Source organism: Chrysoperla carnea, chromosome 3 (assembly GCF_905475395.1).
Source record: "Chrysoperla carnea chromosome 3, inChrCarn1.1, whole genome shotgun sequence".
NCBI classification, from domain to species: Eukaryota; Metazoa; Arthropoda; class Insecta; order Neuroptera; family Chrysopidae; genus Chrysoperla; species Chrysoperla carnea.
This window is the reverse complement of record NC_058339.1, coordinates 28,192,599-28,219,830: the sequence shown is the minus strand read 5'-3', so window position 1 is coordinate 28,219,830 and position 27,232 is coordinate 28,192,599. Positions and strand designations below refer to the sequence as shown.

The 27,232-nt window shown below is 28.3% G+C and overlaps 2 protein-coding genes across 2 annotated transcripts in view; one reads left to right on the top strand and one right to left on the bottom strand.

The window, feature by feature from the left end:
- The window catches only part of LOC123296519 (rhoGEF domain-containing protein gxcJ), a 209,306-nt gene that overhangs the window by 105,945 nt on the left and 76,129 nt on the right, over window positions 1–27,232 (top strand). The window lies entirely within an intron of this gene.
- Window positions 1,114–4,769, bottom strand: LOC123296525 (4-coumarate--CoA ligase 2-like). Its single transcript, XM_044878035.1, has 7 exons — window positions 4,592–4,769; window positions 3,902–4,109; window positions 3,193–3,493; window positions 2,968–3,130; window positions 2,139–2,426; window positions 1,854–2,081; window positions 1,114–1,516 (listed from the first exon to the last, which is right to left on the bottom strand). The coding sequence occupies exons 1-7, from the start codon at window positions 4,712–4,714 to the stop codon at window positions 1,334–1,336; spliced, it is 1,494 nt and encodes a 497-aa protein (XP_044733970.1). The 5' UTR covers window positions 4,715–4,769; the 3' UTR covers window positions 1,114–1,333.

Below are 27,232 nucleotides of genomic sequence, written 5' to 3'. Positions count from 1 at the left end.
GTTATCAAGGTCGTATCTAATAGCTTTATCAAATAAGAAAATTTCTGCTTTGTTAAGAGTCGGCCAAAATAAATTTTTGTGGTTTTATTCAATTACTTCCAATAACATTCAAGTATCGCCTTCAATGAAAATTCGTCAACATTAGTCTTTCCACGCAATATGGAAATCCATGCAAGACCTTGTCAAAAGTCTTTCAAATATTCAGACATTCTGAAGTGAAGAAAAGACAATGAAGAAAGCTTGTAATGGCAACTCAATCTTTTATTTCAGCATTCATAATATTTTTACAATTTTTATAAATTATTATTTTTCTTCGTGGATCAAATTGTTTTAATTTTAATACCTTTAAATTCCTAAGAAGCTGCACGTTCTTTTTTCACTCGTTATTACGAGTACGAAATTCAGAATACCAAATTTAATAAATAGCTCAAAACTTTCAAATTCTGTTTTTGTTACCAAGTACGTTAGCTAGTTTCCATATTGAAAAAAAAAAAAAAGTAGGTAAAAAAAAAGGTTTACTCTTGTTATAAAAAGATTTTACTGCTATTTTGTTTGTTTTTATTTATCGTTAATTTTACAGATACGCTTACTACAATGACTTAATTAAATTAATACTTTATTTTATTGTTCATTTTCTAAAACTTTCCGCAATTCAAATCTTTTAACTTTTCCTGAAGCTGTCATTGGAAATGATGTTACAAATCGGATACCACCTCGAAGTTTTTGGGAATCAACTAATTTATCTAAAAATGAAAATAAATTTAAAAAAAAAAAGATTTCAGTGAATGCATTTCTAAATTCCACATTCCATTTTGTAGTTCCACACAGTAAAATTCGAAAATGAAACTTATTATTTATAGAACAGAAAATAATTCAATGGTTTGAGAAGGTTCTTGCTCTTACATACATTATTATTGAACATAATGCCTGAAGTTGCATTTATTGAAGTACAATAATCTATTATGATTAATCTATATAGAAATGCGAAACCCGGTTTGGTATATTGTAGGACCTGTAATTCGGAAACAAATTGTTTTAGGCAGTTTTTTACACTTTTGATCAGAATGGCAATATTGTCCTGTAGCCAGATTCTCAATAAATTGAAATCTAAAGTCAAATCCAATGTGAAATGCGCGGGGTTTTTAATACGCTTATAATAACTTCACTTGTATGTATGTTTGTTTGTTTGTAACTCTTTAATAGCATACCCGTGCATAGGACATCATCAGTTATATACATTTATTGTACTCTTTTTCTACTACTTACACTGAACTGTAACAATCTCTGTTCATAATAGAAGTAAAAATTTGTGTAGAACTGCATGGAAAAATAGTTAAAAAAAATTACCTTCAGTAAAACTTAAAACTTCTTTATCCGTTAAATTTTCATAACCTTTTCTTTTAATAATGAATGCAACTGGGACATTGTTACAGATAGGGTCTTTTTTACCAACAACGCAGACACTTTGTACTCCAGGACATCCTTGAATTATATCCTCAACTATTAAAGGGTTTACCTAAACGATACATACATGTTAAGATTATTTTCAGTAAAAATTATTGACCAATTAAAATTTCAAAAAATTACGAATAAAAACTTCGTGGTGTAGATGCCAAACTTGACCACAAACTTGGCGTAAAAATAAGATTTATCGTTAATTTTGGAACACTCTTTATTACGACAGTGTGCTAAGTAACTCTAGTAATATGTATTAGTTACATATTATTTACTAGACAAAAATGATTATTTATTGAGAAAATTTCATTACTTAGATGAGTTACAATTTTTAATTTACACCAACAGGTCGAGCTAATAATTAACAAAAAGGCTTTTAGTAATAAATCATTGGTTACCTGTATACCATTATACTTGAAGGTTTCCTTCAGTCGACCCGTACAATACAAGCAATCATCTTCATCAAAATATCCAAGATCCCCCGTATGGAACCATCCATCTGCATCAAATGCATACCTAGTAGATTCCGGATCCTTCCAATAACCTTTCATCATGTAGGGATTTTGTATCAAAATTTCACCAATCTGATTACGACCTAAGATATTACCATTCTCGATATCTATAATCTAAAGTATTTTTGTTTTAGCCTAAATCTAACAATCGACTTTTTTTAAATCTATTACCTTTCCATTTGTATTGTTAACCAATTTTCCATTTGAATTAAGCTTTTCAGCATTTAATTTGTCATTCTCATGGAAAAATGCATTTGTTGCACACATTTCTGTTGAACCATAAGCGTTAAAACACCATGCATTAGGGAATGTTTGACGGAATAGTTTTGCTTGTTCGACGGTAGCTGGTGAACCGCTATAAAATAATTTCTTAATTTGTGAACTGATATTGTATTTTTTGAAATCTGGATGTCCAATCATTGATGTAATTTGACTTGCTGGTGCTAAAATTGCGGTTACCTAGAAAAATTTTTATCATTAGATATTTTGAAACTGCGTTTAACTGTTAAATAAAGAGCCAACGTTTAACTATTTATGATATTAAGAATGTTAGTTAATCAGTTTAATTATAATTGACAGAGCGATACGATGTCAGATGATGCCAGCAACAATCAACGTTGAAAATACCCCAGTAAAAAAAATCTAAAAAAGAATATCCCATGGGAAATGGCCCGTTTTTAATTCATTTTATACAACAAATGTAAAAAAGCCTACCTTACAAAGCTTAACTGAACCAAAGTCGATATTCATTTTTTCTTGGATTAGATATCATTTTTGCTTAGGTTAATTTTATTTGGAGTTATTGTTTTAATTGTTACTCTTGTTGTTATTTTCGCTGTATTACTTTTGTAAAAACTTTTTTTTGTCCAATGAGTTAAATCCGGTCAAATTCCGAAAAAGTCTTTTCAAGGATTTTTTTTCTCTAAGCAATATTTTTGGCTAATATTTTTTTAAACAGCTCATGGTCCCATCACCAACAAACTTAATTGTTTGAACCTACCTTATATTCCGATATTACTTTAACTACAGAAATTGAATTTGGTTTTACAATTCGTCTTGCACCCAAAATTATGCTTTGTGCTAATATTTTAAATCCAGAACTCCAAGAGAGTGGTGAATAGCTTAAAAGTGTCTCCTCGCATGTTTCCTTTTTCATTTCCTCACTAAAATTATTTAAAATACATTCGAACAGAACTTAAATCTATATATATTTTCTGATTCTTACAACATCGTATTAATTGACATGAAATATGTTCGATATGTTAAAGGTACAGCTTTTATTAATCCATTAGTACCAGATGTGCCAGCCAAAATAGCTATATCGTTATCAGAAATATCCACAACTTCAAAATCATGTTCGCCATATTTTTCTTCGGTAAAGGTACGGAATTCTTTATCTAGATTAATAATTTCTATTTGATTTGTCATATTTAATTCGTTGATAACACTTTTTACTTTTGTTTCAAAATCGTCATCACAGAATATTATTTTTGGAGTTCCTTTATTTAAAAATATTTTCAATTCATCTGTAATCAAAAACGTTCGTTACTTTTTTAGTTTCGATCGTAACTATAAGTTTCAGGATTAAACATTATCGAAAAAATATCAAAAAAAAGTTAAGAACGAATATTGACCATACCTATTTAAACAAAATAAGGCCGTTAATACACGTTACGGTACACAGGAGAGGTTTACCTGTACAAGGTACTCGGTGCGTGTGTGCCATTCGCTGCATGCATACCTGTGCAATCGGAGAAGGCGACCGGAGAAGAATCGAATTTCGATTCTTACTCCCTGAATAGGCGAGTAGACCTGACCGTGTTTGGGAATCTGTCCGGCTAATCTACACAGGTATAGCATGTGCAGGTTAACTGCACAGGTTTGTTTTTTTTTTAAAAATCAGGTAGACTCAAAAATTTATAATAATAACTTACTTAAGGAGTATGTACTGTGAATTAGAAGACTTGTGGCACCTAAATATAATGTTGCCAAAAATGGTAACTGTGAAATAGTGTAATTTTTACTATAAACTGCTACAACATCTCCTTTGGTTATACCACGTGTCCGCAATTCTAATGCAGTTCGTACTGATAATAAACGCAACTCATCAAAAGTTTGTTTGTACCCATTATCAGCGTTAATCTGAAAAAAACCAAATTTTTCAAATATCTTGAAATCCTTAACTGAATGTAGATAATCGGTAACCTAAATGATCGTTAAAAGACTATCACAACACACATTTTCGATACTAGTGAGATAAAAGCATTATTAACGTATGCATGCGAAATTGCTTACGTTATGCACTCCGGCTTCGCACTCAAAAAAATGTTTTAAACTAAAATTGTTAGCCCTTTTGTGAGTGTTATTCTATCTCTTACCGTTTAGGATCTAAATTGGCTATTAAAGAGATCCGCAGAACTAGGTGAAATCTGATGTCAGAACGTGATGCCCTCCATCAAAATCTGCAACTTTAGCTTAATTTTTGATCTTTAGTTTACAACAAAACGAGATATTTCGGTGTATAGATTAAAATGGTATATGTAACTGATATTTCTTATTATAAAGTTTTCAAATTCCTGGATTCATAAGAAAAATTTAAAAAAATTGAAGTAAATAATACATACCAGTGTTATTTGCGGTCCATATTTTTTCATACTATCAAGCATATATTTTGCAATATTAACTTTCGGTGGATCCCATAACAAACCACTACCGTACACAATTAAATCATCTTCCCTCGATGACATAATTTATCTTTATATAATTAAACAAGTGTGTTTAATTATTAAACAATTATTTAAGTACTTAATAACGCAGTTTTATGAATAAAATTTATTTCAAAAATCGATTGCATTTATAATATATTCAAAATATTTTTGTAAAATAAAATTGATAACAAATTAATGTTGCGAAATATAATAATTCCACTCCGTCATTTGACGAATATTAGACATAATAGGTTTTTCCTGTCGTCATAAGTTTTCAAATGATGCAGGAATAAAAATATAAGAGAATTCGTACTCGGAAAAGCATGAATGAATATTAATTGTTGCATTGATTTTAAAATACGAAAGTATCTATAAAAAACATCCTAAACTGTGGAAAAATTTAGCATTAGAATTCGACACTATAATCACAAAATTAATTACACAATTTAAAAAAAAAAAATGGTTGTGGGATCACGTCTTGCTTTATGAAACCCATTTCTACTATAAAAAGGTGTCGATCGTTTTTTTTTTTTGTCGAGCCCCCTTGTAAGGAAAAAAATAGTTTCTTCAAGGATTTATCAAAATTTTTTCTGAGATAGTTTAATCATTTCTTTTCTAAATATTTTTATCATAATATGCTTGGGGAAGCAATTGCAATAGTTCTCAATTTCAATTATTTATTTAATCTGGATGTTTAATTATACATGTCGAAAATTTTAATTCATTTTAAGTAAGAGTTCAGTAATTTCAGAACTAAGTTGTTATCTATTCATTTAGCTAGATATAACCTTCATTGCCAAATTATTAATTTAATATTAAAATATAATTATAACCTTTATAAAAAAATAATAATATCTATGCCATATTTTATTTATTTTTTGGTATGAATAATTAATTTTATACTATATTGATTAAATAATTTGCCTTTTTGATTAAGATCTAACGCCAGCCCTATGATTTTTGTAATTTAATTAAATGTTTTGACATACATTTAATATTATTAAAAGTACAGAGATAACTAATAAATATTTTTATTATTTGTTTAAAATGATTTTTAAAATTGATATTTAATAATACATAAATATAGGTAATATACGTTTGTAAATCACTTATATAAAGTATTAATTAAGATAAAACTATGATAAAAAGTTTATTATTAATTTCGCTATTAGCAACAAAAAGTTTTTAATATAGACAAGTTTATGGTTAGTATCAAAATAAAAATTATTATTATTTAAATAAAAACACTTCATAATAGTGAGGTACTATTAGACGACAGAGAAAGAGAAAAAGTTTTCAAGAAAAACATTTGGAACTTTTAGAGCAAACTATTATACCTATATATTTTTTATAAGATACCAAAACGAAACTTGTAATCGGTGCTCCTATTAAGAGTCTAAGTTGTCATAAATAAACAAATAGATGGGTGAAAATAAAAGCCAACTTGCTAGAAAATCTTCTAGGGATTATTTGGTAGGTATCCAGCGAAAGTTTTGGAATTATTGTAACAATTTGGAGCTATTTAGTAAAAAAAAAATGAAAAGAAAATAACAAAAAACTTTTGCCTTGTTTTAGAGAGTTTCAGTCATTTTATCAAGTATAGGGCAAAAAATTTTAGCAATTATTTTTTATCTTCTAACTAGATTTAAAAAAATATATAATAAGCCTTAATTTGAAGCTTAACGTAAAGATCATTGCTTTCTCAAAAGCTCCGCTCACCTACGTTTCTTTCTCTTTCGAATTTTTTCGATCACCCGATTTTTAAAAACAACCTCTGTTTATAATTTCTACTACAAATCTCTTGAAAACAGAAAACTTGACTGCGATATTTAAAAAAAAGTTTGCAAAATAGACAATATTTTTTCTAGCAAAGGAATTAAAATTGAATGGAAGATTATAAATGATTAATTATTATCGAAAAGAAAACAAGTGAAAGCAAACAATTGATTGAGTTAATTGTTAAAATACCATGTATAGACAGTGTTGATTACTCTATCATATTACACGTACATACATGTTACACATATATAATTGATAAACCCATATAATAGTATACAATTTGCGCATAATTTGCGATCCCACGGGTAAACAGTGACGTTAACGAAAAAGTGTTTTAAAAAAAAGTTGTTTATTTTTTTATAAGGAACGTTTTTTACATTTAAACTTTTGTTCTATCTCTAATGGTTTACAAGATGGGTCCCACAGACCCAAGACCCAATTGACCTATGGTGCTCATTTACGAACTCGACCTCACTTTTTACTTCCTCAGCACGCTATAAAAATTTCAGCTAGATATCTATTTTCGTTTTTGACGGGCAGACAGACGACAGACGACAGACGACAGACAGACAGACAACCGGAAATGGACTAATTAGAGGATTCTATGAACATTTATACCAAAATTTTTTCGTACTATCATTATTTTTAACCGTTACAAACTTGGGACTAAACTTAATATACTATGTATATTTCATATCCATGGTATAAAAAACATTAATTGTTTTAACTTCTGCTATATAGTTAAATCAACTTTACCTTGCACTAATTTGCATGTAGATAAACAATTTTTATCACAATAAAATGCAATTTCCCACCTTGGTTGTAAACAATATTTGAAAAAATTGTCTTATCGGCTTCCTTTGAAATAATTACTAACTATATGTGCGTCAGAATAAATACCTATTTGTTTATTTAAATTTTTTCTTGTATATTTCCAGCAAAATAATTGAATCACATCATACGATTATTTATTATAGTTTCAAATCAATTAGTATTATCAATAAAAACATCCACTCTTTCTGATAGTAAATAAAGATTAAAAATCCTTCATAGAAACAGAGTTACGTGAAAAAAACTACTACATGTGCTCATTTTGTTACTATTTGATAAATTTTAATAATATTTTTTGAAATATTTTTGTATTGTAGAAAATTTGTAAGCGGTGGATATTAAGCCTCTACAACAAAAATTGTTGCGTTGCTTATTTCAGTATCATTTTCTTCAACCTAATTTTTAACAGGCTTCAAAAAGAAAGAGGTTCTCAATTCGACTGCATTTTTTTAATTTCTGTTATTTCAGAAATTTTGACTAGGTGAACCGATTTTGATGATTCTTTTTTATTTGAAAGCTGGTGCTTCTCGTGTGGTCCCATTTCTCTTAAATTCCTCAATTTGCATTAAGTATGCACGACAAATGAATGAATAACTCAATATCACGCCAACCGGTTTCGATTATTCTTCTCTTTAGTGACAAATTAGTTAATCTGAAGAACACTAACAAATCACAAAATAAAAAAAATTTTAACAAAAAAAAAACCGACTATTCAACCGACAAAAAAACTATTCCAAAACAAATTAATTTGCACCAAAAGTAAAACAATAACGAAAATATAATGTAGTTACAGTTATTGTTATATGTTTGGAGTCGGTGTCAGTCAAGGAAACAAGTGTGCCAGAACAGTTTGCTACAGTAACTTGGCTGACATCGGCTCGTGAAATAACAATAATTGTTACTACATTATATTTTCGTTATTTTTTTACTTTTTAGTGCCTATTAATTTGTTTTGAAATAGTTTTTTTTTGGAGTCGGTTTTTTTTGTTAACAAAAGAATGAATTGTGAAAGCTCACCAGAAAACATCAATCTGATATTTTTACTTTAACTTGATCTCACATTGTATGTTTTGGCAGTGGTTTAACATAATTTTTTTCATTTTTCTTCATATCTCGTATAAAAATCGAACAAAATTGTTTATTAAGATATTTTATCATCGATTTAGATGTGTATATTTATAATTATCAATAAGTGATTTAAAAAAATTTAAGAAAATCTTTTTAATAAGTCTAGCTCAAAAGGGATGCATTTTAGAATATAAGAGGGGATGGATGCATTGTACTTGCATCTTATAAATACAGCCTTAACCTATTAAAATATTTGAACCTCCTCTAGGGGAATTCTTCGTAGAAGGCGGACAGAATTTGTTTTGTCAAAATTTCCAGAATTAAATTAAAGAATTTGCTCCAAATGAAAAAATATCCATCATCACTGGTCTGGTAGTTTGTTTAAATGTTTGGCAAGTTAACTTGTGCAATATGTTTTGCCCAAAAACAATTAGAAATTAAATTCTAAATTATTATAATGCTTCTGTATAATTAAAACAAAATAACGTATTTATTTAATGATAATAATAATAATATTTATATTACTTTTATGACTGCAATATGACGTAAGTACTTAACGTGTGTTACTGAAAATGAAAGTACTTCTTAATTCTTATTAACACAGTTTATATTACTTGGTAGGTAAGTAATATTAACTAAGTAAGTAACTGTAGAATATTAATTAGGGTACCATAACAAAATTAATATATTTACTTCCGTTTAAAACATTTTTTATTTCTTTAAATGAAGTTAATGTATAAGGAGCTGATGGCATGGTTTTAGGAGATTGATATTAATCAATTTTTTTTTAATTTTAGTCAACCCTTCAGATATACCTCACAAAATACACGGTAAGAAATTTTTTGTTGATGTCATTATGTCAGTATCGGAGTGAATTCCATACTTTATACTGTATTCAGGAAATAGTAACATTAGCAATAATTATGGCGGACGAGTCAATGCGATATGAGCGTCATACCCACAATACTTCTGGAAGATAGGCCTATTCAGTACTGCAATATTACTTATGTTAACATAGATACTATATGTATCTGTCTCTATACTAAACCCGCATTGTAACGCCATGAATTTCTTACCGTGTAGGTATTTTATTGGTATATATATTTTAAGTGTGGAGTAACAAAATGAAATAAACAATTTTTACCAAAATACTAATGTAAGCAAAATACCAATTGATTTGCACTTGAGATCTACATTTCCGTATATTATAAACCTTCAGGAACTAACGACATTCTATGTACCTTCTTAAAGTATAAATTGTGTTGTTAATAAATCTTCAGATTTTTCTTTCAAAGTGTGAAAATTGACAAAGAAAATCTTGTTTTTCCTTTTTCATTTTTCTACTGGATTTAAAAAGTATGTTTTCAACAAATATAAAAAAAAAAATTAATAATCATAGAGTGATTGACTCGGAAACAAAATATAGAGACCTTTTTTGAATATGGAAGTTTTGTGGCTTTTTGACACCAGGTTTTATTGATAGTTCAGTGTTTATGAGTTTAATATACACAGTGCATCTTTAATATTGTGAAAAAAGTTTAATGGGATTCTGGGAGAATTAAATAAATGAATTTTTTTTAAATCAGTTTCTTTGTATTTAGATACTTTTAAAAATGTTTTTTCATAAACTCCATCATCTGACATTACGAAAATGAAAAGTTTTTGATACCAAATTTTTTGTGCAACATGTAAATACATTTCGAGAATGAAATCGATCATTTCTACAAATGCTTTATTCGAAATTTAATCAGAATAAAAAAACTACTTAAGGCTAAATCGTATAATTTCTTCGTCTAAATCCCTCTAAGATCTGTGTAAAGAAACATAAAGCTATTAGTTAGACAATGAATAAATAACTCTGAATTAAATATATTACAAAAAGAAATATTATAAACATTTCATATAATATTTGATTCATTACTTTGATATAGGTAGAGGTATAAAAAAAAATGCGTTTCCGTATAAATGAAGAACCCTTGATGCATGAAATAACGCTTAACCGGTTTGGTAGATAAGTACAAGTTATTAAATGTTTAAAAAATATGATTGTGTGGTATTATATTTATTAATAAATATATACTTTCAATCAAATTTGTCCATATTTACAATTAACCCAGTTAATAATATTTTATAACAGTATTTATTTAATAATTTTTACAAACATGCAAGCATACGTAGGGTAAATGATTCCCATCAGGTCAAATAATTCCTACATCATATTTCAAGTAATAAGTCTCGGAAAAAACCGTCATTGAGCATGATTATTTTAAATTTGTACAGGATCCCATTTAAAACATGCTTCTGAACGTATAATTGCAGCTTGCCTGTGAGTAGCCCGATAGGATATTATTTAAACTAATTTTGTTTTAAACAAATATATATACTTAAGGTGATTGCAAACATACAATATTGTAAAAAAGTTTTAGTTTATTACACGGTACATACATATAAAGCAAATACATGCTTTGTAGTCAAGTAATGAGTTATTTTCAGCGTTACAATACCACGTAACTAAAAAAATTTATAATATATTGTATGCAAGTGAGCTTTTATAAATTTGATAATATAGATATCGCTCTTCAATCATCAATACTCTAACTATAGTCGTCTCTGTTCATCAAATGATGGATTTTCGATGAACTCATAATTAAATTAAAATTTTGTTTTTATATCATCTACAACCTTATATTTTTATGATATTATTCTAAGCTACAAGATTGTCTAAATATTTTAGATAGTTCTTTATCACACTCTCTAGATTTTTTGATATGGAAATATCCAATTGAAAAGGATAACTTATAACATCATTTTTTCAGCCAACTTTGAACGAAAAAATAATAATAATAACCCCAAAAACCTAGGAATTTGTTGTGATTTTTGGAAACTTTGTTAATCAAAAAATGTATTTATAAAGTTTTATTGAAATCCCTAGTATTATTCAATCACAGACATTTTTTAAGATATTGAAACATGTTTTCAAATTTTTCTTCGTTAAGAATTGATATCGCAATGAAAAGCAGTTTTTTTTACTCGTTGAATTCGACCATATATTTCTTTAAATTTTTAAGAATTTTGAATATTGCAACCTTAAATATTTATTTCTTCCCATGAAAAAAGGCCTGTTTTTAACATAAACTTTGCCCCTTAAAATTTAAATTTAATATTTGCCTATTGCCCATCTTTCTTCCAATGAATTATTTTGTATACCTTTCCTCTATATGCAGCGTATTACCGTTTATTACTTACACTTTGCTACACAAATCCATTATTTCGTACATAATATATCAATTAAAATTTATTTAAAAAAAAAATTAAATTAAATCAAAGTAAAAATATAGCAAGTATTTTATAATCAAAAATTGTAATATGACGATTTTGTGTTCACTTTTCAAGGTTTTAATTAAATTTCCTTGTAAGTGAACGCTATACCAGGTTGTTGTCCATAATTTTATACATGAATATGAATGTACCTACTGTTTAATTGATATTTCGCAATTATATTATTATTTTTAATTTAATTATTATATATATTCCTTAATTGGTTTTAAGAGTTACCAACAATCTAACCAATGAACTAATGTGACCTTGCTGTAAAATTAATTTTTAAGAAACATGCCATAGCACACAATATTAAACAAAACAGTGAAAACAAACAATTGGCTGAGTCAATTGTTGAAATACCATGTATAGACAGTGTTGATTTCTCTATCACATTACACGTACATACATGTTACACATATATAACTGATATTCCCTTATAATACTATACAATTTGCGCCTAATTTGTGCCCTCACGGGTAAAGCAGTGATATTTACGAAAAAATGTTTCAAGCAAAAGCCGTTTATTTTTTTTTTTAAGGAACATTTTTTACATTTAAAATTTTGTTCTATCTCTAACGGTTTACAAGATGACCCAACTGACTAATGTTGCTCATTTAAGAACTTGACCTCACTCTTTACGTCCTGAGTTCGCTGTAACTAAACCTTGAAGAAAAATATGTACAATATATTTACATCGAATCAGTTGTAATCCATATCAAATGGCATGTGGCAAGCTCCGGAAAGCATGATTACGAGTCTATTGAACAATATTCAAATTTTATAGTTTGTTTTTATACTTAAAAGAGATTACTAATAGTCGATTTGATTCTCAAGCCCAACCATCATTTATCATTATTTGCATTTTTCTATACATATTTTGAAATCGTTTAGTACATTTTATTACAATATTTTTTTTACCAAAAAAGCAATTATTTACAAATAATAATTATTCCAATTATTTGAAGAATAATGGTATTTCGAAAACATTTTTATACCAAAATAATTATTGAATACCAACCCAAACAGGTATCATTACCATACTGATGCACATATCTACCATGAGAAAGAATTCCAAAATACCAAAATAATAAAAATATTGCATTGTAATCGTAATTACATTTTTTTTGTACCTAAGTAAAGTACCTAGTATTCAAAACTTAACTTGCAGCTAAAATGAACATTTATACTATGTGTACCATGTCGTATATTTATAACAAAGATGCATTTAAATAAATTATTAAGCATAAAACAATTGTATTTAATCTTTGTTAATATCCGACTGTATTAGCACGATTATTTAATGTGAAATATATAATTTTTGTAATGTTTACATTGATTGAAATCTTGATTATAACGATTATGTTTTTTTTTTTTTTTAAATATCAAGAAGATTCTATCTAGTAGTAGGTAAATTTAATTTCTGTCTGGAAAAATTATATTCTACACTGCTTTGAAGTTTAAGTCAGATTGGTCTGACCGGCAGTTTCTAAAGAGCCGTTTAAACCGGGAAGGTGAAAATTTGGAATTCAACTTATAGAAGCAATCCGCTTCAACTTTAATAACCACTGATCCATTCTGTATATAATTTATTCCATAAATACAGGGGCGTTAAAGGATATATTACCACTTATATGGTAAAACCAACATAATTTTTAATTTTCTATCATTGAAGACTAAATTTGTGCACCCGACTGGTTTTGGAAAAATGCCATCTTCCAAAGTCAGTCTAGTGACCATGTTTAAAGTACTTTCTTTTCAGCCTTTGTATGTATGTTTGGTCAATTGAGACCAAAGGCGTGAACCGATTTCAATGATTATAACCGTTAGTTGATTTGTCTGTTTAAAAGCTATTGTGCACCCGACTGGTTTTGGAAGAGAGAAGGAAGGTATCAGTTTGGAAAAATGCCATCTTCCAAAGTCAGTCTAGTGACCATGTTTAAAGTACTTTCTTTTCAGCCTTTGCATGTATGTTTGGTCAATTGAGACCAAAGGCGTGAACCGATTTCAATGATTATAACCGTTAATCGATTTGCCTGTTTAAAAGCTATTCATTGATATCCCACTTGACATAGTTAGTCAATTTTCATTGTTTGCTTTCCACAATATGGCGTCTGGTAGTCGTCATATTGAATTTCATTATTGCCATATGTTCGTATAGTAGCACTTGCATGGTTAAAACAAATCGATTGCTGTAAGAATGATTGAAATTGGCTCACGCGTTTGATCTCTATTGCACTATTTGAACACATAAACATTATTTTCACAATATGGCGTCTGTTGGTCGCCGTATTGAATTTTCATTACTGCTATATCTTCCGTAGCACTCTCAAAATTAAGACCAATCGATTAGCGTTAGAATCATCAAAATCGGCCAACGTGTTTGGTCTCTAGTGTGCCACATAGGAACACATATACATTCTTTTTCACTATACGGCGTCTGGTGGTCGCCGTATAGAATTTTCATTACTGCCATATCTTCAGTAGCACTCGCAAGATTAAGAAAAATCGATTGACGCTGGAATAATCAAAATCGGTCATCGCGTTTGGTCTCTAGTGTGCCACATAGGAAGACACTTTTTCACAATATGGCGTCTAACATATTTTTTCTTAAAAATCTTTTTTTAACATTGAATTCATAACACAGAAACCTATTACTTAATAAGTATATTGTTTAACTACCTCTAAGTAACTACTTTTTTTTTTAAATAATATTTATTTATAAATAAAAAGATATTATTATGTAATTTATTGTTGTTTAATTCATTCAATGAACAATTAGAAAATTAGCATTTATCACTATTTAAAAATCTTTGACATATTTTTGCATTATTTACCTGTTTACTACAACAGTGCAGGTAGATACCGTATTTTTTGTTTGTTAAAAGAACAAAGATATTCTTTAAAATCATACAGTTAGTTATCTTTCGTATGATTATCATATTATTTCAACATTAATTTTTTATTTATAATATAATCAAACACAAAAATTCAATTGTATTTTGTTGTTTTCTTGTAATTTGTAAGTATAAAAAAAACCAACAAAGTAGTTTCTATAATAAGATTTTGTTTTGTTTCAGGTACGTAATTGGAAGAATACATTTCAACAGTTATTATTCATCAGAAATTATGTAATCTAGAAGTCAAGGAGTGCGTAGAAATATTATATCTTTAAATATAAGAATGGAAGCTGGCTGACCGATTAACCCACAGCTGAAACTGCTAGGTCTAGAAGCCTGAAATTTTGTACACACGTTCCTTAAGTAGGCACTAAGAAAAGATTTTTGGAGATTCATTCCCTTAGGGACTCAAAAAGGGATGTGACTTTTGTATACGGGAACTGCATGTTAATAATTTTATAGACAAATATAGATCAACGTATGTTATAATGTTACCAAGGTTTTTTTAATATACAATATTTACAATATTAAAAAAATAATCATTCTTCTCCTAAGCGGTATGATATGAATGCTTCATTATAAATCGAAAATCTGAAACTATATTTAATCGTTGCCCGAAATATTTGAAGCTATATACTTAAAGTTCAAACCGGCAAGAAGAGTTGAGAGCAAAACCACTGAAGATAGATATTTGAATAAGATATTTGGATCGATTTTAGTCAGTATCTAAAAAAAAAAACGGGAAAAAAAATTTTGTTATGGAATTTGATGAAACTCGGTGAATGGGGTTATTTTGGTCCAAAAAGAATAAAAATCAGGTTATTTTAATGATTGGATGCAGAGTTTCTGAGATATCGCAATATTTGGATCGATTTTAGTCCGTATCTCAAAAACTATTCGACCAGTCAACAAATGCACCCGGTTTTTGTACTTTTTGGGTCAAAATTACCTTATATACTAAGTTTTATCGAAATTGAAGATACAAAAATTTTTTCGAAATTTTGCAATTTTTTTAAGGGGACCTTTGAAAAAATCGAGAAAATCGGGAAAAAAATTTTGTTATGGAATTTGATGAAACTCGGTGAAAGGGGTTATTTTGGTCCAAAAAGTATAAAAATAAGGTTAATTTAATGATTGGATGCAGAGTTTCTGAGATATCCCAATATTTGGATCGATTTTTGTGCTTTTTGGGTCAAAATTACTTTAAATACTGAGTTTTATCGAAATTAGAAATTAAAAGGTGGATAGAAAAGTCTCCAGGCGGACATCCACATTATAAGAAAGATATTTTAGTTATAATAGAAATTAAAATAGTATTTTAAATACAGCTTCTATGTATGTGAACCAATTTTGCTTTGTTTTCAAGAAATACTTAACTGTACTAATTTGTTTTCATTCTCCATTGTTCATAGACAATTATTGTTACACATTTTGTTAATTTAATTATTAAATAAGTGTGAGTGAATGGCTGATTGTAGTAGGTACCCCTACATCATCAATAAATTAAAAACACTTATAATTATATGCAAATGTTTTATTTAAGTGTTGAGATGATGCCCTTGTTTATTATACATGTGATGAATGACTGAGACTATTATTATTAATATTCTTGCAATTTGTTGATATTTTATTGCTTATAAAATTTCGTTGTTTGTCCGGTGTGTGATGTCTATTTATTTCTCAGAAACAATAAGAAATATGCACTTTGAAAAAACAGATTTTGCTGCTGAATAATAACTTTGCTCGCTATGCAACGATCGACATCAACCTCGTAAAAAATCACCCATCAAAAAATAAAGGCTAACAAAAAGAGTCATCATAGATTCAACAACGCCGATTATTTGAACCAAAGAAGATAATACCTTGCTCGAGAAAAACATTTGTAGCTCTTACGTTACATTTTTTTCTCTGTGTACAAAAGTCAATGCCCAATTATTCCAGAGAGATGCAATCAATAATATTCCTTACATTTTTTATTACTTTGGGATACTTCCATTCGGTTCAAAAGAGCAAAAATAAGGTATGTGGAATTGTTGATTGTGGTTAGGTATGTGCGATCAAGACGATTTCAATCATAGTTGAATTAGACAGGGTATGTTCGATGGATGACGAGTTTTGATTCAGTTAGCTTGTTTTCGCTTCCTGATTCATATGTTGTAAAATGCGTGAACACGTTTGTGTGAACAATCCTTGATTTTTGGTTTTTCGCCTCTGGTTTTTGCAATTCTTTATAATATTATCGAAGGAATAGAAGAAGAATAGTAGAATAGATGTAGAATATCGATACTACAATTTGACAGATACTGTGAACAGTATAAATTGTAGGTCCGCCACTAAATTAGCAAAGAGTAATATTCATAATAAGAGTAATCACGACTAACTAATTTCTACTGATGATGACTACTTGGTAGTCGAAATACGTATTTATCAAATACAAAAACTGATCTAGGAAATTTGGGCAAAAATCGAAATTTATTTCAATTCTTTATAAGACAACTTGACATTGCAAATATGTAAATAAAATATTGACCAACTTGACAGCTCGAACGTAAACAAATAATCAATATGTCGATGATTGGGTACCGCACAAGAGACATTATCAAGAGTGAGAGAATGTCCCCACCCTGCCTCTACCTGCGCAAGAGCATACCTTGTCTAATTCTACTATGATTTCATTGATTTGTCGTCTTTCATTTTCTACCTGGTTTGTCAAATTACGATAGGTAGTATAGAAGTTATGAGAGAACATAAGAATATATATACCCACATACATACCCATATACTCACATAGTTGTCAAACGCATAACCCTCCCCATAGTCGGGGCAAAAAATTTATAATAGGTCTTTTTATAAAGAAATTATAGACAGGTTATATATAGCAACCTATTAATTTCAACGAGTGTTTAATATCGTATTGTTATAAAATTCATAAGGCGTTTTTAATAAAATTTACATTACTTCTTACTCCAATTGCATATAAATGCTTGAATTTAGAATGAATGTTATTTACAGACCTACACTTTGTGGGCACTGACTCTGAATATTATTAAATGTTAATTTTTATTGTATAAAGGACAAGGTTATTTTTATTTGTTATACTTTTTATTAATATCATTGATATTTATTGATATACTAGTTTTCTTTATCGGCCCATGTAAACTCGATTTTGGCTATCGTGGAAAGTGACATATAAACCATTAGGAAATCCTCCCATTGAAAACCTCAGGTGGATGATGGAAACCTATTGAAATTTTTAATTGAAAAATTACATAGATATCACGAACGAAACGGTCTTTTTGACTTAGTAGTTCAAGATCTTTGTCACCTTAGACTTAGGAAAGATGAAATTTTTAGGATCGTTAGTATCATTTGAGGAAAGCAAAGTAACCGCGAATGAAATTAATCTGTAAATAAGATTTTTCATGATTACTAGCAATTGGATGTGAAAAACACCCAGGTCAGAATACAGATCCATTTTTCGATATAGAGCTTTGACTAGGATCAAACATGAAGGAATGATTGTTGGTTTTTCAACTGGTAGTTGTCTTATTTGATTTATCTTTGTTTTATTCTAGAGAAAACTAGACAACAAGATTGACATCGTATTATTACAGCTGTTATTATTGTAAAAAAAAATTGTTATATTTTGTATGAAATGACACCAAATAATTTATTATTCTATCACCTGATTGATAATCGTATCAAGGTTAATTGTTTTCCACAAGTTTTATAATTTAATAATTATTAGAAGAAACAAATAACATCAAGTTCTATTCAATAGTTTTCACACGCTCAGTGCTTATTAAATAGTACTCGAAGCCGTCTTTATAGGCGTGTTTTCATATGCCATACATATCGAATACAGAATGGAATATTGAAAATATTTCAGTAACTTTATACATCAGAGGTTGCGTCAAAGCCGACAGTTCCGATTTTTTGCATACTTGTATATGAAGTTAGACCATTGAATAATCCAAGTTTGTGATCTCAAACGCCGAACACCACTTTGTCAGAAATGGAAAAAAACGTGAAAATTTTGGCTTTTTTCAAATTTTGGCTACTATAACCCTAAATGACTAATTTTTTATAGCACTTTTCTAGGAAGTTGTTAAATTGGAGTAAATTCGCTATAATATGAAAATAGAATTGTCTTTGAAGACCCAATAGTTTTCGAAATGAGAGCTTTTGGACTAAGAGGAAAAGGTCTGGTTTCAATTTTTAAAGATACGTTGTTGGAATACATGACATCTGATCCTTTGACTCTTCTCCAAATCGCAGTGAGGATGATCAGCAAGTCAATGTCCTTTCCAACGACTACTACTCAACACAAGTATAGGCAACATTGAATGTTGTGATTTCCCATTTTAATTGTCAGCAAGAACTGAAACCTTTTGTTCTAATCAAAGTCTCTCCGAAGACGCTCAGAAACTTTCAATATTTATAAACTAAAGATAAATGACCTGTATAAATTAATGCAGCGACACAAATAAAATCAAGTTATTTCATAATTTTTGAGATCTGCTATTGATTAAACTACAGAATGAATCCACGGACCCATTAATAATTACAATTAAAAGATCTCATAATAATAAAAGAACTACACAATAAATACAAATTGGTCAAATTCTATTCAAATATTTATCCAAAATAATATAAAAAACAAAACAAAAACAATAAAAATATAGAACAATTTTAATTTCTTGTTAAATTTATTATTTATTAACACACAAAATAGTAATTAATGTTTATTGTTTACGCCATAATTAGAAAATAATAATAATAATAATAAACTTTTTTCATTCATATTTTATTCTTTTTTGTACTTATTTTAATCTTTTTATCCGCACAAGAATAGTATAATTGTAACTGTCTGTAGCCAGTCAGCCAGTTAGTCCAGTCAGCTAGCATTCATACATGTATATTTTATAATAAATCAAAGCACGTATTATTATGTAAGAGCATTAGAGCCACATTAAAAAAAAAAAAAAAAAAACATATAATTGTCTTTTTTACTTCAGAATTAATCATTATAAAATTATAATTAGGTAGGTACTTGCAATTATATGGTTTAATTATCATGTAAAACATGTAACTAAAATTATATTCTTAATCGAGGAAACAAGGTATTTGACCCAGGAATCGACTTCGTACCAGTACATTTTCATGAAAGCCAGTTTAATATGTTTGCCTGAGAGTACTTAACAAAATCATATGAAAAAATCGAAAAAACATTTTGTTTTGGAATTTGATGAAACTTGGTGGATGGTGTAATTTTGATCCAAAAAGTGAAAAAATTAAGTTAATTTTATGATTGGGTGCAGATTTTCTGAGATATCGCAATATTTGGTTCGATTTTAGTCCGTATTTCAAAAACTTTTAGACCAGTCATCAAATGCACCCGATTTTTGTACTTTTTGGGTCAAAATTACCTTATACACTGTATACTGAGTTTTATTGAATTTGGAGATAACAAAACTTTCTTGATTTTTTGAAATTTTTTAAGGAGTACCCTTTTGAAAAAATCGAGAAATTCGAAAAAAAATTGTTGTTTTGGAATTTGATGAAACTTGGTGGATGGGGTAATTTTGATCCAAAAAGTATAAAAATCAGGTTAATTTAATGATCGGACCCATAGAAAGTTACAATGTCAGCGAGTATCATGGGGAAAACTTCATTTTCAAAAAAGCTAGAGGTCTCCACCAAAAAATTCAAATCCATAAAATTGTGAACAAAAGGGGAGATAAGTGAGGGCTATAACGTCATAGTCTTTGTTTTTAAAAGGGAAATTGTCTAATTTATTATAATTAGTGCTTGCTTATATTTGTACACTTGCTAGATGCACATTTTAAATTATCAAAATAGTTAAATTTTTTCGTATCACTCTTATATTCAATTTAAAATAGCATTTGACATGTTGCTTTTTATGATATCACTAGAATTCGATCTGTTTTTATATTAATTACATAATAAAATAAATATAATAAATAAAAAATATAAATATAAATAGTTACTTATATTTTATAAATAAGCAATATGTCATTAATCTTTTATTTCACAAAATGTCTTTAATAATAAATAAGTAACTAAGTAAGTAAGTAATAGCAATAATACTTATAATAATATAGTAAAAACATATTTTATAAATAAAATTCGTTCTCATTTCTGGTATTTCACAATTTAAATGCATTTCATATTGTTCATTTTATGTGTACCTATATCTACGTTAAAATATTATTGTAAAGGTACCTATATTACCGATAACTGTAAATGAATTTATAAATTTAAATTATTTGATCTGTTTTATCATATTATCTTTGTGCAATATATATATATATAAGTTTGTTTTCTTGTGTAGTAACTCAGATTCTGATGAATTACTATACATACGTGGAGACAATAACCGTGAGAAGGGAATGAGCCTCACGAGAAGCAATTCGGGGCGAGATTTATCAGAATCTGTAACGTTCTCGTAAATATAAGTGTGGTATCTTGTATCTTTGTATCTTTGTATGTTGTATCTTCTCTTTGTATCTTCATTTTGGAACTATGTTCCTTATCGCACGTTATCATTCTGATTTTCTTGGTGGTTGGGAGGTAAAACCAAAGCAAGTCCAAAAAAAAAAGACAAAAAAATCGACCATTTATATCTAGGTTACCTAGGAAACTATAGCTTTTTCAATCGATTCAGCTTTCCATGAATTTTGAGACAATGCAAAAATATTTATTTTTATGTTTTATCATTTAAAAGTTAACGCTTACAGAGATAATTTAAATTAAGAACAATGAAATTTTTATGTTATGCCATAATAAATATCCTGATCAAACCAAACGTAATGTATGCTTATATTGGGTTGACTACTAATTCAGAAGTATGTATTTGTTAATCTAATACTACGATTATTTATTTCATACAGTAAAAACTCAAAGTAGCTATAAAATTAAATTATTTAAAACTTCTAAGATTAATACATTAAATTTTCATAATCTTGTAAATAAAAAAAGTAAGCGCTTTTATAATGTACCAAGGTAAGAAAGGAATATAGTTCCTACCGAGTGTCCCACGACACCTTTTGTTTTTGTTTTTTTTGTTTATTTAACACACAAAATTTTAATTTATATCGCTATATAAATAATTATCATTGAGTTTCAGTAATATGCAGCGTCTCATATAGAAATGTAGGTTATCGGGCTAGCCTAGGTTATCTTTTTCTCGATCTCTTCTCATAGGTTGAGGAGAGGTCAGGTCGAAAACGGTATAAATAACTGTTTCACGAAAAAAGCTTTAAAGCAAATTGGAAAATTAAAATTCTGCAATAACGTATAATTGTATATATAATTGTACATCAATTTTCTGTAAATTGAATTTCAAAATATCTTCAAGGAACTATAGCGCATTCCTTTTTGTCCAGTCTTTTATTTTTGGATACTTTTTGATAAAATTTTGTGAATTCGGATTTCATTTCATTCAAATTTCAAATTCGAAGACCAAACAGATATTCAAGACCAAATTTCAAATAGATAATTTCAACTTCAAAGTCTCATGCTAAGAAAAAGTTTTCTTTCAAATAGTACAAAATAAATTACGGTGGAAGTTTTGGGAAATAAGATACGATATGTTCATGTAATTTACAATTACTTAGTTATTAGAATCAAACTTGGGTTAGCAAGTTAATTATATGAGTATGTATACCGCATGACTTTGATTTCACTCGACTTCGTCTCATTTAATCTATGTTTTGACACAGTCAAAATTAGTTTTTGGGATTTGAAAATTCTAACCGTCACAAACTTGTTTTGTATGTGACCTGGGCTTGCATTTAAAATCCGTTAATTACTACAAAATAATTATTGATTAAATTTTCTAAAACTATTATTTACTACCTCCAAATATTAAGTTTTATACCTTCTCGTAGGAGTGAAATAATTGCCGCAATAACAAATTGTATATCTCTATTTTTAGAATGTCACACTCCTTTCATCAAAATCAGTGAAGTAGTTTTGTAATAGTGAAGAATATAAGCACTAGGGACGACAAATTTCTACACACATAATGTGTAAAAATCAAGATAAAACAGACTCAAATATCATTTTTAATAAAAGTAAACCAATTTATTTGATAGTTTTGTGTGAATAAAATGTAACGACAAATCAAGTATATGTCACCTGTCACCATGCATATAACACTCACTAGTCACACAAGTCACTACTTGGCTTGTGTGTGTGGTTTTTTATTTTGTAAATTATAATTTTTTATTTAAATATATTATATTATATTTTTTATTATGCTGTGTATTGCTGATCTGTTCCGCTGTTACTTATGTAGGTAAAACAGAACAGTGTATTTAATAACTTCAAAGAACACAATTCAGTATATCAAAACATAAATAATAAAATAAAATTATAAACCTATTTAAGTTATAAATAGTCAATAGATAGATTTTAAATCGTGCATTTTCTGAGATAATCTATCTAGCGTTTTTAATAAGAATCCACCTCGTCGATAAACAAGCTGTTGTTCTTGGTTGCGTTTTCCACAGCAACGATACACTATTTTATTAATATAATTGTATGAATGGATATATAATTCTATGGTTTATATATACGGTTTATTACAATTTGGATTCTTATTATCACCATTTCTAATGCAACAAGTTTGATTAATTTTTACTTTTTAATCTGAAATTAACTTTACAATTGACATGTAAAAAATTGAAAAGTTGGCATAACTGTCACCTTTTTCGCAAAAATTATCCATTGGAAGCGCTGTTATCCATTTGATTGTCCCTACCATGACTAATGGACTAACTCTATTATTTTTCGATTATAACAAATTTCAATATTTGTTATTTTTTGTTTCCAAAGTATCAAAATTGAATTGTTTCTTTAATTTCCTTACGTAGACAGTTTTGTAAATATCGGGCTATTGCCATTTCTCTGGTTCTTGCCGGGCTAGATCGTTGGACAATTTCTGATAGAGCATTATATACAGGAATATTCAGTAAAAAAATTTGGAGCAAACACATCACATTATTTTCTTTTGCTCTGTTTTAGATTTATTTAGAAATACATTTATTTAAATGAATTTCGTGAAAGGTATGCGAATAATTCTCACAATATTAAGTATATCTGTGTAGGTGTCTTAAACCTCCTACCTGTGGTGAGAATTTAATGCATTAAATGGCCATTAATATTAATTAAAAAGTCAGTAAAGAAATTCAAAAAAAAAAAATTAAATCGTTTCAATTAATAATAATTTCAGAGAATTGTTTCTAATCAATATATTATTAATATTATGTGTATAAATGAAAATTAATGAGCTGAAATATGTATATCTGTTGGCTATATTATGATGATTATTTAGAAATTTTAATATAATTACAAAATACACAATTATTTTAATTAAGGTGTTAATGTACTATTTTATAATAATCGTAATATTTATTCTTGGAATAAAATCAGCATGTATGTCCGAATATCTCAACTTTTAAATTTAGGTAATTAACATATTGCAAAAACTTTCCCAAAACAAACTAATTCGGACTAAAAAGTAAAAAAAATTACGATTATAAAACGTAGTTAAAATTATTGTTATTTATGGAGCCGGTGTCAGTCAAGGAAACAACTATGACAGAACAGTTTGCTACATTAGCTTGGCTGACAACGAGAGTTATTCGTCCATTTGTCGCGCACATATTTCATGCAAATTTAAGACTTATATGGTTTTCTCATGGATGCCATTGTCAGAAATGGATAAAATTGAAATGGGACTACACGCAAAGCACCAGCTTTCAAATAGAATTGAGAGAATCATCAAAATCGATTCACCCAGTCGAAGGTTGAGTTGAACACAGATTAAAAAAAATACAGACTAATTGAGAACCGCCTCCTTTTTGTTTGAAGTCGGTTAAAAATACAAATCAACCAAATAGTACTCTTGGGGCGAACCCATATTGCTAAATGGAAATATGGAACAGATGATTTGGCATATCCGCCTAAGGATTGGTTCTGGATTTTGATATAATTGATGACGTATTCTTATACCTTGTATATTTGAAATATATGAAGGTATACTAAGTTTAGTCTCAAGTTTGTAACGCTTAAAAATATTGATGCTACGAACAAAATTTTGTTATAGGTGTTCATAAAATCACCCGAGTAATCTATTTCTAGTTTCCCATCTGTCCGTCTGTCTGTCCATAAACACGGTTACTCAAAAACAAAAAGAGATATTAAGTTGAAATTTTTATAGTGTGCTTAGGACGAAAAAATTGTGGTCGAGTTCGCAAATGGGGCAATTGAGTTTTGGGTTCGTAGTACCCACCGTGTAAATCGTTAAAGAAAAAGTTAAACAAAAGTTTAAATAAAAAAAATGTTTCTTATAAAAAAATATACAAGTTTTGTTTGAAACATTTTTTCGAAAACATCATTATTTACCCGTGAGGGCGAAAATTAGTTTTGATCATGATGATCTCCACGAATTTAATCATAACAGGAGCGTACACATAACTAAAACGGTAAGATTGTAAGTGATGATTCAACAGGTTTCAACACTAAGTACTTATAATAATAGCATTAAAATGAATTAATCTATTCAGATTAGAATATATAAGTATAATAAAAAATTGTATTAGTGGAATTTACAAACAGTAATCAATCAAAAAGTGCAGACTGGAGAATTTGCAATTAATGAAATACGAGTTTTTTTTTCGTTGATATATGCATATATTCTAATAATACATTTCATATATTATTAAACAAACAAAAAAATTGCAGTTCTTATTTTATTAAAATATACGCAGAAAATATAAAGTGAAAGGATTGCACAATAATCCAGACAAAATATTTAGATAAAATTAAGATATGCGTCTATACATTAGGCACCTGTTTTACGTAGAATTGAATGGGGGCAAATAAGGTTACATTCTCTAAGCAAAGATATTAAATATACCATTAAAAAGAATTTTTTCTATTTTAATGTCTAAACTCTATACAAAACTTTTTTATAAAGACCATTTTTGTTGAAATTGAATGAAGAAACATGCAAAAAGCTATTATCGGTAGAGTTTCTTATAGGATCTTACTAGCAAATACCCGCCTGTTTTGCTGGACCTAGTCCTTTTTAAAACAAAGACTATCACGTTATAGCCCTCAACTATCCTTCTTTCTTTTGTTCACATTTTTATGAATTTTAATTTTTCGGAGAAGAACTTTTTTGAAAATAAGGTTTGTCCATGATACTCACTGACATTATAACTTGTTATAGGTCCAATCATTAAATTAACCAGATTTTAATACTTTTTGGATCAAAATTACCCCATCCACTGAGTTTCATCAAATTCCAAAACAAAAATTTTTCCCTGATTTGCTCGATTTTTTAAAAGGGGTACCCCTTAAAAAAATTGCAAAAAATCGGAAAATTTTTTTTATCTCCCATTTCGATAAAACTCAGTATATAAGGTAATTTTTGTCCAAAAAGTACAAAAATCGGGTGCATTTGTTGACTGGTCGAATAGTTTTTGAGATACGGACTAAAATCGATAAAAATATTGCGATATCTTAGAAACTCTGCATCCAATCATTCAATTAACCCAATTTTTATACTTTTTGGATCAAAATTACCCCATCCACCGAGTTTTATCAAATTCCAAAACAAAATTAAGAAAACCGTAAAATCTGTATCAATAATGGAGGTCTAAGACAAGACAATGTTTCAAACAAAAGTTGATTTTTTTATGCCAAAGAATCAAAATCTGCTACGAAAAATAGGAAGTCACAATTAAAAAACCAAAGTTAACCATCGTTTGACCAGGAAGATGAAAAAACATACCTATAGACCCGTATTTTATAATTTTTTTGCTATTACAATCCGTATTAAAAAAAATTAGCTTGAAACTTTAAAACAAATCCACCTGTACATTTCTAATTATATTGCTTTCAATTACTTACGGATATTACATTAAAATTTAACGATTTTACATATCAAAAGAGATGTAAATGACAATGTTAATCAGATTAAATCTGTATTTATTAACAGAAACATAATTTATTGATAATCAAAGGAGAAATAAATCTAGCGATAACAGTTTTTATAACCATTTTATTTACTTTGAAATGTCGTTAAACTATTTACGTCGCATACACTAAAAGAAAGTTTAAAATGCATTCAATTATCTGAGAAAAAATTAAATTACTTTATTTTACTGTTAAAGAAAATTGTTGTCGACTCACGACCTGAAACGTCTTTGAACGCGGCTAGCACATTTAATTTTAATTTTATGGAATTTATATCTAACTTTTCCATGAAAAGTATGTTCCAGTTTTGTTAAAAAAATGTTAATTCAAAATTAACAGTAACATACTTTGGAATCAATTAGTTTCCCAAAGTCACACGGAGAATTTGTCCCATGAAAAGATCGAAAAAAAAGTACCTCTCATTTCGGTTATTTATGAACAAATTTGGAGATATGATAATTCGCAAACTCTTCAATTTCATTCTGCTAAATTTTGGACCAGCTGAATTTGTATATTGTAATGAAATATGTAAAATTACAAAAAAGGTCCGAGTGCGCTTTACTGACACTTTCGTAATTAACTCACAAAAATATAGTCTTTTTGGTTATTGTAAGCTAAAATTTTTTTACCCGAAGCAGAATTTGTTCAG

Excerpts from the sequence above, each read along its gene's own strand:
- LOC123296525 (XM_044878035.1), bottom strand. The coding sequence starts at position 4,714 with ATGTCATCGAGGGAAGATGATTTAATTGTGTACGGTAGTGGTTTGTTA. Across the intron at positions 3,494-3,901 it reads TCACAGTACATACTCCTTAA|ATGAATTGAAAATATTTTTA; the intron begins GTAAGTTATTAT and ends TTTTGATTACAG. Across the intron at positions 1,517-1,853 it reads TCAAGTATAATGGTATACAG|GTAAACCCTTTAATAGTTGA; the intron begins GTAACCAATGAT and ends TGTATCGTTTAG.